General features: G+C 51.7%; 1 protein-coding gene across 1 annotated transcript in view; it reads right to left on the reverse strand.

Annotated features, from left to right (window-relative positions):
- Positions 1 to 12,376, reverse strand: part of LOC132013300 (maestro heat-like repeat family member 5) — a 66,528-nt gene that overhangs the window by 36,833 nt on the left and 17,319 nt on the right. Inside the window, exons 6-8 of the mRNA XM_059392971.1 lie at positions 11,933 to 11,985; positions 787 to 894; positions 331 to 447 (exon numbers count right to left, since the gene is read on the reverse strand). Of these exons, the coding sequence (XP_059248954.1) occupies positions 331 to 447; positions 787 to 894; positions 11,933 to 11,985 (278 nt within the window). The remainder of the gene's footprint in view (positions 1 to 330; positions 448 to 786; positions 895 to 11,932; positions 11,986 to 12,376) is intronic.

Here is a 12,376-nt window from a genome sequence, read left to right on the forward strand (position 1 = left end):
CAGGGCTCAGAGGTGACCAGGGTCAGGGCTCAGAGTGTGACCAGGGTGAGGGCTCAGAGTGTGACCAGGGTCAGGGCTCAGAGTGTGACCAGGGTCAGGGCTCAGAGGTGACCAGGGTCAGGGCTCAGAGTGTGACCAGGGTTAGGGCTCAGAGTGTGACCAGGGTCAGGGCTCAGAGCGTGATCAGGATCAGGGATCAGAGCGTGAAAAGGATCAGGTTTCTTAGTGTGACCTGAGCAAAGATCAGGGTATGACCAGGGATCAGGCTAAGGCTGAGGTCACAATCAGGCAGCCCTGGGCTGGGCTGGGCTGGGGGTGCTGGGGCCTTACCTCCCTCTGCTTGGGCCACTGGTGGGATGTGTCCAGGAGGCTTCTCAGGTGTGCCCTGACGGTGGTGCTGTTGTCCTCAGCTTGAAGGATCAGCCCATAGTAGATGAAGAGAAAAGCCTGGGGGAAGGTTCAGCTTCTTGTCCTGGGCCTAAGCCACTTCCGCCCATCCAGACAGCCTGCCTCCTCCCCCTGACCAGGCTCCTCCAGCTTCCCTGAGCTCCTGTTGCCACCCTCAGGACTCTGCTCTGGGACCATCAAACCCCCTGCCTGGTGGTGGAGTTTCAGGGGAGCAGCTCTAAGTCCTGATGCTCAGGTCCCTGACCCGCTGGTTTCTTTGGGTCCCAGTGTCTTTCTAGGGCCCTGGACCTTGCTTTAGATGTGCCTCCTATGGCCAGAGCCCCTGGGCATGCGCGGTAGGCATGGGGGCTGCTTATGGGGAGACAGGGCATGGTCCACCTTCTCTGGGGGCTGCTCCTGGCATGTCTGGTCAGGCTTGGTGAGTGCCAACAGCAGTGCCTTGTGCCACGCATCTGTGTTCAGGAACTGGACCGACTTAACAGCCATCTGTGAGCAGAGGGGTGTGGGCAGGGCTGGAGTGCTCGCTCCCTCCACCCTGCGGGCTGGAGCTGAGGCCTCCACCTTCCCCGTCCCGCCCTGGCCACTCAGAGCCCTGAGTCCATCATTCTCTTGGCTTCGTTCCCCTGAGTCTCCAGAGCCAGCCCTCTGATTTGCTTGATAGCCCCCAGGAACAAGGAACTCATTCCCTGACATTCCCTCCCTGGAGGTGTTCAAGGAGAGGCTGGAAACCAGCGGTCTGCCCGTGTCCCCGGCACTGGGCAGAGGCTCAGACGTCTCAGAGGCTCAGTGTCAGCCAAAGGGGACCCAACCAGAGTGAGGTGCCGGGAGCCCAGGGTCTGTCCACCTGTGTTCTGGGCTGTCTCCCTGGCACCCGGCACGGGGCCCACCATGTTGTTGATGTTTGATGCATCTTGTTTGGAAGCATGAATGAGAGACGGACAAACAGGTGACGTGTGTCTTCTAAATGTAAGTCCTAGAAGTTCGGCCCTAACATAGGAGGACCACGGGGCTGCTCTATTTCAATGTTCCCATTTCCACAGTTTGACAAGACCAAGATTTTGACCCCCAGGTCTTTGGGGGGTGAAGATACTCCTCCTAAGTTAGACCCCAAACCCCCAAATCTAAAAGAAATGATTGATAAATGTGAGATGGATATTTGAAGAAGTTTGTTCAGCAAACCCACCATAACTACGCTGAAAGAGGCAGTAAGTTGTTTTTGTTTGCTTGTTTTTTGTTTTCCTGCAACCCATTGTGCAGGGTTAGTATCGGGGTGAAGAGCTTCACCAAGCAGCAAGGGACGGGGACGACCGCAGGCACGGGAGCGCGCACGGGCGGGACGGAGACCCCACACGCGGAGCCTGGCTCGTGGGGAAGGAACGGAAGTGAGGACAGTGTATCCTTTCGGCTAAGACTGGCCAAAAACAGGATGGCCGGAGGTCAGCAGGAAGTGTCCTTTGGTGGGAAGGGGACGGGCTACCGTGAAGGTTTTGGCAGCATCTGCGACAGTTTGAAATGTGCGCGCCTTTCCCCAGGCGTTTCCGTTTCCAGCAGTTCATCCTAAGGAGCACTAACAGGTGCCCGGCTTCGAACACGAGGGTCTTCATCCCGCAGCCTCGCGGTTGCCGGACGCAAGCCCGCCTAGAGCGTCCCCTGCAGAGGGGCCCTGCGGCGTCCTCTGGCGATGCTCCCTGGGGCGGGGCGGGGGCTTGCAGCCCAGGCTGGAGTTGTCGTCTGCCCCGGGTTTGCCTGTGCCTGCGGGACGCTGGGGTGCAGCCGGGCCTGATGGCTACTCCAGGCCGCCGGCCCCAGGACCGGTGTCTGCTGAACCCATGGGACCCGCGCTGCCCGGAAGCCCCAGTTCTCAACTGGTGTCAACTTTCGTTCGTCTTGCACAGGCCGGTGTCATAGTGACTCCTCTGAGGTTCAGGTTGAAAAACTCAGGAAATTACACCGGCCACGCCACGACTGGTTATCGACCCTGTTCCCCAGGCTGCACTCGCCACCCCCAGGATACTTATACCTGGAAGTTTGTACCTCTTAACCCCGTTCATCTGTTTCACCATCCCCCTACCCCTCCCCTCTGGCAGCCCCCAGAGCTCTGTATTCAGGAGTCCGGCTTTTGGTTGGTTTCTTTGCTCCTCTGTTTTGTTTCTTCTGTTCCACGCATGAGTGAGATCCTGTGGCATTTGTCCTTCTCTGACCGACTTGTTCCACTCAGTGTGATGCCCGCTCCGTCCTCCCACGTTGTCCTAGGAGGCAAGACCTCATTCCTTCCTACAGCTGCGCAAGGTTTCAACACCCTCTTTATCCGTTCATCCGTCGACGGGCACTTGGGCTGCTTCCGTGTCTTGGCTATTGTAGATAATGCTGCAGTAAACACCTGACGCCAGTGAGAATGGCAAGGATTAACAGGACAGGAAACACGTGTTGGAGAGGATGTGGAGAAAGGGGAGCCCTCTCACACTGTTGGTGGGAATGCAAGTTGGTGCAGCCTCTTTGGAAAAACAGTGTGGAGATTCCTTAAGAAATTAAAGATAGAGCTACCCTATGGCCCTGCAATTTCACTACTGGGTATTTACCCCAAAGATACAGATGGAGTGAAAAGAAGGGCCCTCTGTACCCCAATGTTCATAGCAGCAATGGCCACGGTCGCCAAACTGTGGAAAGAGCCAAGATGCCCTTCAACGGGTGAATGGATAAGGAAGCTGTGGTCCATATACACTATGGAGTATGATGCCTCCATCAGAGAGTATGAATACCCAAATTTGGTAGCAACATGGACGGGACTGGAAGAGATGATGCTGAGTGGAATAAGTCAAGCAAAGAGAGTCAATTATATGGTTTCCCTTATTTGTGGAGTATAAGGAATAACACGGAGGACATGGGGAGATGGAGAGGAGAAGGGAGTTGGGGGATATCAGAGGGGGAGATGAACCATGAGAGACCGTGGACTCTGAGAAACAAACAGGGTTTTGGAGGGGAAGGGGGGGGTCAGGTGTGCCTGGTGGTGGGTATTCAGGAGGGCATGTATTGCATGGAGCACTGGGTGTGGTGCATAAACAATGAATTCTGGAACACTGAAAAAATAATATAAAAAAATGAACATAGAGGTGCATGTATCTTTTCAAATTAGTGTTTTCATTTCCCAGATACCGAGTAGTAGGACACCTGGATCATACGGCAATTCTGTTTTTACTTTTGTGAGGACCTGCGTCCTGCTGTCCATGGCGGCTGCAGGAGTCTGCATTCCCACCAAGCACGCACGAGCGTTCCCTTTTCAGCACATCCTCGCCGGCACGCGTGTTATTTCCCGTCTTTCTGGTAGAAGCCAGCACTCGTCGGGGGTGAGGGGGTATCTCATTGTGGCTGCGGTTTGCATTTCCCTGCCCACGAGGGAACTTGACCGTCGATTCATGGTCTGTTGGCATCTGTGTGTCTGGGTTTTGACTGTCTTTATGGAGGTGTGTTTAGCTCAGAGTGGAAGGCATGGGTCCCTACTGCGGGGCGCCCCGCACTTTGACACGCGGACAGACCCACACCACCTCTCACCCCCAGGCGCTGGAGTGTGTTCTGCGACCCCACAAAGCGCTCTGACTCCCTCCCCAGGCGATCCCATCACTGCAGAACTGACCGGCGTCACTGTGGACTAGGCTCCCCCTTTCAGGAGCGTCGCACACCCGGAGCCTGGCAGGAGGCACGGCTGTGAGTCTGGTGTTCTCCGCCCGTGGCTGCGGTGCCGCGGGATCACACGCGCCCGTGGCTGCTGCGCCACAAGTGCTGCGGGATCACACGCGCCCTTCTCCTCGCTGCGGTTTCTACCTTCCCCCTTTCCCCGCGGTTTCCTCCACTTGCTTCGCGTTCTCCAGCTTCTTCAGGTGGAGGTTTACAGACGGACTTCGGTCTTTGGCTGGGGCACTGCTCTGGGCCGTCTCCAGTTCGAGGCTGTTTTGGGTAAGGCCTCTGGAGGGCTGTGGGCTCCGAGCCCCGCCCCCTCTGCACGGAGCCCCGCCCCCACGCCGAGCCCCGCCCTCTCTGCACTGAGCCCCGCCCCCACGCCGAGCCCCGCCCCCTCTGCACTGAGCCCCGCCCCCACGACAAGCCCCGCCCTCTCTGCACTGAGCCCCGCCCCCCACGCCGAGCCCCGCCCTCTCGGCGCTGAGCTTGTCTCCCGGGCACCCTGCTTGGGCAGTTCCCTTTTGCTTGGAAGCCCAGCCCGGGCTCCAGATCGCGGTTTTGGGGTTCGGTCCTTCCCCGGTCCCCACTTCCAGGCCGGGATTGCTGGTGGCCCTGGTCACTGCTGCTGTGGTGCACGTCTTGTTTTATAGACAAAGGCTCCTACTAACTGGCCTCTTGAACCAAAAAGTCGCAAGAACTGGTGGGCACGGTCGTGTACTTAAAAACTATTGGAGCACTTGCGACCTAATTCAGACTCCCGTGTTAGGGTCAGTCCGTCACAGAATGGGTTAGATGGACACTAACCTGCCACACTCAGGGACATTTCAATACAGTGAGGCGCACTGCAAAACAGGCACGATCCCCAACCTCGCAGCGTATCCCTCTTAGGTATTAGCATTACTTTGGCTCTGAGAAACCCCAAAGGCTTAGCTAAACTAGGAAGAAGAAAAAGAACAAAAACAATGAGGTTCTTAAGCCCAAAGGGTCAAGGGCACCACCTTCTACCACCTCTGCTTCTTTTATGTCCAAGAACTATGGTCCCAGAGCTATGAATATCTGCAAAAATGGCAAAATCTTACTAAAAACAGCCTAAAATTACAATGGCCATTACGGAGAAGATTCCAATGAGACAGGATCATTTAGTTCAGAAGTGGACTTGAGAGCAAGGTTTCCTAGACTAAACAAACAGAGCAGGATACCTAGTTTAATTGCAATGCAGAAGCTTCTAAAAGTCCTCACAATCCCAGAAAAGCTTCAGCAGTTCATTGCAGAAGCCTAATAAGAAGGGAGAGACAAAAGAGGTGCCTGAAACAAGACACTGGTGGGCCTGGTGGGACTCCTCTGCTCGCTCCTTCCTCCTTGACCTGAGACCTCAGGACAGTCTCTGGACTCTGCAGAGACCATGACATGGTCACTTCCAAAAATAAAGCCGCTGGAGGCTCAGGGATCTTCCTGAGCATCTCTTATTTCTTGGTCAAAGGCCAAACGAAGCACAGTCATTAGAAGAATTTCCTAAACCCAGGGAGGGTCCCCAAAAGTTCTCTGCAAAATTTAGATTTCTTAACCCGGGGTACCAGAGCTTCGTCAGATGTGCACCTGCTGGTGGGGGCAGGGAGCCCCAATGTGGAAGCTGAGGATGACATTCCGGATCCCCAAACTTCAAGACGATGCCCTCAGCGGCCACAAAAAGCAGCCACCTTTCTCAGGTCATTCCTAGAGCTCTCCTGGGCCACACCGATTGCTGTCACTCAAACGTGCTGATGACAGACAGGTCTTTTTAAAGTCCCCCTGGAAGGTCCCTTCTTCGTTCGGAGTTTCGGGGTCCAGACGATAACCAAGGGCACCTGACGTGTTCTAGCTGCTCTATTTGTACACGGAGCATCTCCTAACATTAGGGGATTGATAAAGACACAAAATGGGATGGGAGACCACCGGTCGGATGAACTCAGGACAGCAGCTGAGCGCTTTGGAAGGACATGGGTACAAGGCTGCAAACAGAAGTCCCTGCGCTGTTGGCCTGACAGCAGCAGCAGCCCCAAGGTCAGGGACCAGAGCAGCAGCAGGCCTCCCGGGACTGGCGTCTCCACTGTAATCTGCTGGAGCGCTGGAGGAGAGCTGTACCCAAGGCCCCCCGGGGACTGCCCACACCACGTCGCGTTTCCCCGGGGCCCCATGTGGGCCTCCCAGGCTGACGGGGCTCATGGGATTCTCAGAACTCAGCAACCCCCTTAAACTAAAATTAAATTAGCGGGAAGCCTTGCCGAATTCTGGTGGATCCCAGAGTGACGGGCTCTCCCAGGACAGCAGATCCCCCGGAGCCTGGAAGTTCTCCGTAGTGAACGTATCTGATCGAGTTCACAGGGAGTTTCTGTTCAGCCAGGGGCCTGTCCCTGGAAAACGTGTTTTTTGTTGTTGTTGTTGTTGTTGTGTGACGGTCTTTGTCACCCTGTTCGGTAGAAGCCTCCTTTCTAAATTTAAAAGGCTGATATGTTTTGCCTTTATTGGAGAACTTGCCTTAGAATTTCCTGACCAATCTGAATATTTTATATTTTTTACAATATTTTATATTTTATATTTTTTTACAATTATATTTTTTATAATCTGAATATTTTATATTTTTACAATTTTTATATTTTTTACATAGAAGAGGAGGAATTTAAACAAAAGTCACTTAATTAATTACTGAGGTGCCTGAAAATCTGGGCTGTCTCTAGTACTGACACCGGGAGAAGGAGCCTGTAAGGACTCACATGGACGTAACTACGTTTCTTCCCTGATCGCGTCAGCACCCACTGAGCCCAGCAAGACCTCATGCCAACAGGAGAAAGACCTGATGGCCCCGAGGGCTGATCGTTCCCCGCACCGGCCCTGGAACAGGCCATCTTGCTGGTCCAGAAACCTAATGGACAGGATGTTGGTTTGTCCAGGACTGAGACGCACTAACAAGATCACTGTTCTCTCTTTCCCGGTTGTTCCAAACCCAGACTCCCTTCTGCTCCTGGTTCCACCAGACTCACCGGGCTTCGCTATTCAAAATGGCAGACACTGGGTGTGCCCGGGTGTCTCATTCGGTTGAGCGTCAGATTCTGGATTTTGGTTCAGGTCGTGCTCCCAGGGTCGTGAGATCGAGCCCTGCGTCAGGCTCTACGCTGGGTGTGGACCCTGCTTAAGTTTCTCTCTCCCTTTGCCCTTCCTCACTTCAGAAAAGATGGTGGACTTTGTTCAGTCTCTTCCAGTGTCCCTGGACCCCAGCAGCCCAATACCTGTTGGCACTGACTTGGGATAGTCGGCAGGATGCCTGGGCAGTCATGCCCCCAAGGGCCCTGAGGGCCCTTCTTATTTGTCCCAAGTGCCCTCCTGAGCGTGAAACACCCCTGCATCCTGGGAAATCGTGTCTCTGTAGGACGGGGGCAGCCACCTGCTGCACTCAGCCCCCAACAAGATGTCCAACGGCTCCCGTTGGGGCTGCCAAGTGAGGAGAAGCCTTGGCAGATGTAACCCTAGGAAATGAGGCTTATTTGCAAACTGCACACGGGGTCCCAAGTTTTGTGACTCTCAACTGATTCAGTGTTTCTCTGCAGCAGACTCACCTCCCATGAGATCCTTCTGCTTTCCCCACCCGAGCCCCATCTCCCAGGGCAGCGCTGTTTATCCCCGTGTTACGATCTCTGCCCAGCGAGGTGAGCCCCAGGACGCGGGGGGATGAACAGCGCTTCCGTGTGAGATGGGGCTCGGGTGCGGAAAGCAGAGAGATCTCACGGAAGGCAAGAAGCCCCACACGGACTCACTCGTGCCTGTGACCTGTGGTCACTCTGGGCTCTCCTGGTCAGCAGGGGCGAGGTAGATGCCTGGTAGACCCCTGCCAGCCCCAAGGAAAGGTGCCGTACCCTGTTCCTCCCTGGCCCCCACCTCGTCTGCCTATAAATACTCCCATGTGAGCACGACTTTGCAGCCCCCTTCTACACACCAGATGGGAGGTTGCCCAATTCATGATTCACTGAATAAAGCAAAAAGAACTTTACATTTATTCCAATTTTTTTTAAACAATGGTAAATCTCGAAATCAGGTGCTGTGATTCTTGCAACTTTCCCCCTTCTTCAGGATTGTTTTGGCTATTCTAGGTCCTTTGCAATTTCCGTGTAAAATTTTAATTTTTATTTAAAATTAACTATTTGAAGTAAAATGTTAATTTTTATTTAAAACTTTCATTTAATGACAATTTAAAGTTTTTTAGGTTGATAGGTATTACACTGAATTTATCAGCTGATTTTGGGAGAATCGACATCTTACCGCCGCTGAGCTTTTTTACCCGTGAACATCCCATATCTCCACTTGCGTAGGCTCATCTTTAACTGCTCTCTGTGCTGTTTGGTGAGGCCCCTGTGGACATTTTGGTAACTGTGTCTTTGTGTCTTTCATGTTTTTAATGTCACTGTTATTTTTTATTACTAGTCTATAGACATTCAGTAGACTTCTACATATTGATCTCGTATTTTGAGATCTTGCTGATTTCCACTAGTTGTAGTGTTTTTAAAGCTTCTGTAAGGTTTTCTGTATATACAACCACATCGTCTGCCAAGAAAGTCAGTTTTACTTTTTCCGCTGCAAGCCGTGTGTATGTCATTCCCCACCTTTTCTGACCTTCTTACGCTGGTTAGAAACTTCAGGGCAATGTGCACCAGGAATGCAGGGGTGGGAGCTCTGCCCTCCTTCTGGTTTTCGGTAGGAAGGTGCTCAGTTGGTCATCTTTAGCTCAAGTTCTCCAGAGAGATCAATTTCTTTCTACTCCTACTTTGAGGGCCATTAAGATTATGATATTGTGATTTGTAATACGAGATAAATATTTGTTCTTGTCCCATTTCTGGCAGAGCCCCTAAAGCCCTTGGGACTTCCTAAGTGGTAAGAAAGATAAAGGTGTCTTTTGTTTTCACTCAGTCCTCTTGTCACCACAACTGAGTTGAAGCTGATGTGGTCACTTTTGGAGAGGCTGTAGGTTGGTAGCCACAAGGTGGGGGCTGGCGGCCAGGGGAGCTGACCATGATTAGAGGGTTGGAACTTTGAGTCCCACTGTCAACCTTCAGGGAGGAGCGGGGGATGATCATTGATGTCATTACCAATGCCCAGCAATTCCTCAGTTATGCCTAGTAACGAAGCCTCCATAAACATGCAGCAGGACTGGGGGCCAAGAGTTTCCATGTTGGCGCAGGTATGGGGAGGGTGGCCGGCCCAGAGAGAGCAAGGGAGCTCGGCGCCCGTCCCCTTGCCGGGGCTGGGGGTCGCTGCTGTCTGGCGGCTCCTGGGTTAGCTCCTGTTACAATAAACCCGCAATCCAGGAATGAGATGTTCTCTGAGTTCTGTGAGCCACTCTAGCAAATGAATCAAACCCATGGCAGGGGAAGGGGGGTGTGGGAACCTCCGATCTGTAGCTGGTGGGACAGAAGAAAAGGCACAAGCTGGACTTGCGATTGGCGTCTGAGGTGGGGTGTCTTGTGGGACGGAGCCTTCCACCCGTGGGGTCTGATGCCATCTCCAGGTTGTGTCAGAGCTGAGAGCACATCCAGTCAGGGTCCACTGAGAACTGGGGAATCACTTGGTGGGAAAACACACATCGAATTACCAGTGGATGTTGCCTGTGGTCAAATGCTTTTCCTTAACTGAGAGATGATAATTTCCGCACTTAGTTCTGTGAATGTATTGAATGGCACTTACTGCTGTTCATGTGTTAATTTGCCTCATGTCCCTGGAGCAAACCCCCCCTTCATCTTGGTGTATTATCTTTTTTTTGTATTTTGCTGGATTAATTTTGTGGATATTTTATTAAGGAATTTGACTTTAACTTCATGACGGGTGTTTATAGTGTTCTGTAATGTCTGTCTGGCTTTGGTATTAGGTTTGTTCTGGCCTCTTATATAACGTGATTTAGTGCATGTTCCTGCTTCTCCTGTTTTCTTTCTTTCTTTCTTTCTTTTTTTTTTTTTTTTTAAAGATTTTATTTATTTATTTGACACACAGAGAGAGATCACAAGCAGGCAGAGAGGCAGGCAGAGAGAGAGAGGGATGCAGGCTCCCTGCTGAGCAGAGAGCCCCACGCAGGGCTCGATCCCAGGACCCCGAGACCATGACCTGAGCTGAAGGCAGAGGCTTAACCCACTGAGCCACCCAGGCGCCCCGCTTCTCCTGTTTTCTGAGAGAATTCGTAGAGAATTGATAGTATTTATTTCTTAATTATGTAATGGAATTAACCCATGAAGTATCTGGGCCTGGAGCTTTCTTTGTGAGAAGGTTTATAATTACGATTCCGATTTCTCTGATACAAGACTACTTAGATTTTTTGTTTCTTCTTGTGTTAGTTCGGTAGTTTGTGCGATCGAAAATGCTTCATTTATTGGGATCATATTTTATTATTGCCGTTCCATGCCTAACAGATGTGCGGTGATTTTTTTTTTTTGTCCTGAGAGTAGCACTTTGTGTTTTTAACTTTTTTGGGTCAGGCTGTCAAAGAGCTTATCATTTTATCAAAGTTTTTGAATAACTTATGGTTGGGATTTTTCACTATTGTTTTGTTGCTTTAAAAAATTTCCTTGATTTGTACTATAGATTTTATTATTTCCTTCTTTCTTACTTACTTTGTGTTCAATTTGTACCTTTTGGGAAAGCTTTTTAGATAATGGATTTTAAATCTTTCTTTTTTAACATAGGCATTAAAACAAATTTCCTTCTGAGGTTGCTTTATGTCGAACCCCACGGGTTCTCACACATTGTGTTTTCATGATTGTTCAGTACAGGGTGTTTTCTACTTTCTCTTGAGACCTCTTTGACCCATGGGTCGTTTCGAAGTGTACTGTCTAATTTCCGAATAGTTGGGAGTTTTTCCACGTACATTTTTGCTACTGATCTCTGATCTACTTTCTGGTCAGATAGTGTACTCTGTTTGATTTCAGTCTTTTTAAATTTATTGAAACTTGATATACGGCCCAGCAAATGACCTGTCTTGGTGAATGTTCTATTTGCATTTGAAAGAAATGTCAATTAAATCAATTTGGTTAATTATGTTGTTCAAGACTTCTCTATCCTTAGTGATTTTCTGTCTTATTTTCCTATTAATTACTTGTATTCCTGCAGCCCTGCTATTATTTCTACCAGATGCCACTTGTGACAGTGACCGCTTGCCACTACTATTCGTAACTGAAAACGTTAACCAGCATTTAGTGAGGCCTCCCATGTACTGAGCTCAGTGACAAGCACTTTGTGTGGATTATGTCCTCTAGTCCTCACAATGAGTATTTGAGCGAGGTATTTTTATCCCCATTGGACAGACCAGGAAACTAAGGAACAGAGAGGCAAAGTAGGCTGCCCAGGTCACACAGCTGTGGTTGGTTAAATCTGGACTCAGACCTAGGTCTGCCAGGTGGCCCATGTCCCTTGTCCCAGCCACAGGAGCCCCTCACATGGGCTTGTGGTCAGAGGGGGCTTGCATGACACCGCTCCTTGGCTGTGGTGGCTTTGTCCACCCTGGCCTGCTTCCTCCCTCCCTGATCTCAGATCTGGTCTCCACAAGCACTCTGGCCCCTTGCTTGTGGATCCAGCACCCAGGATGGGGAGGAAGGGCCTTGTCTGCCGAACACCTGCTTGCACCTGGCATCTAGAGACCAAGGTTCAACTCCCAACTCCTCCAGCGTCTCGCCCCAGGAGTCCCTTCTCCTCCAAGCCTGTTTGCTCATCTGTGACGGTGGGGCTTCTCCCTTCTTCCCCTCCCCCACCCCGACCTCCCAGGGCGAGCAGGCGCTTGGCTCCCCCGTTGCCCCCATCATCCCCGCAGGAGGCCCTTGTGCCTGGGCCTCATCCCTACCTGGGCCAGGTGCTCTTCCCAACAAGCCTTGTCTCCCTGCTTGAAGATTGCCTCTGTGGGACAGAAGGGCATTGCTGGAGGCCAGGACTGACATCCACATGGAGGCTAGATCTCAGGCTCTTTCTCCTCCAGCCGTTGGGCACTGGACTGAGTCAGGATGAGTCTTGCCTCTGTTTGTCCTGGCTTTGTGAGGGCAGTGAGCTGGGCTCGGGCTCGGGCTCAAGGTCTGGATAGCTGGTACTCTGTGGCCCTGTTACCCTTGCTCTGTGATCTGAGGTGGCCCATGTTGCCTCTCAGGGCCTCAGGCTCTCTGATGGTGAATGGAGGAGTCCCTCCAGGCTTGGCCATTTGGAATGTGCTAGAATCCCCTCAAGGGGGGGAAAGTGACACCCAGAGAGGGATGTGTTGTGAGAATGGAAAGCTTTTCTGGAACTTTGGAAACTC

This window comes from Mustela nigripes, chromosome 3, assembly GCF_022355385.1.
Source record: "Mustela nigripes isolate SB6536 chromosome 3, MUSNIG.SB6536, whole genome shotgun sequence".
NCBI classification, from domain to species: Eukaryota; Metazoa; Chordata; class Mammalia; order Carnivora; family Mustelidae; genus Mustela; species Mustela nigripes.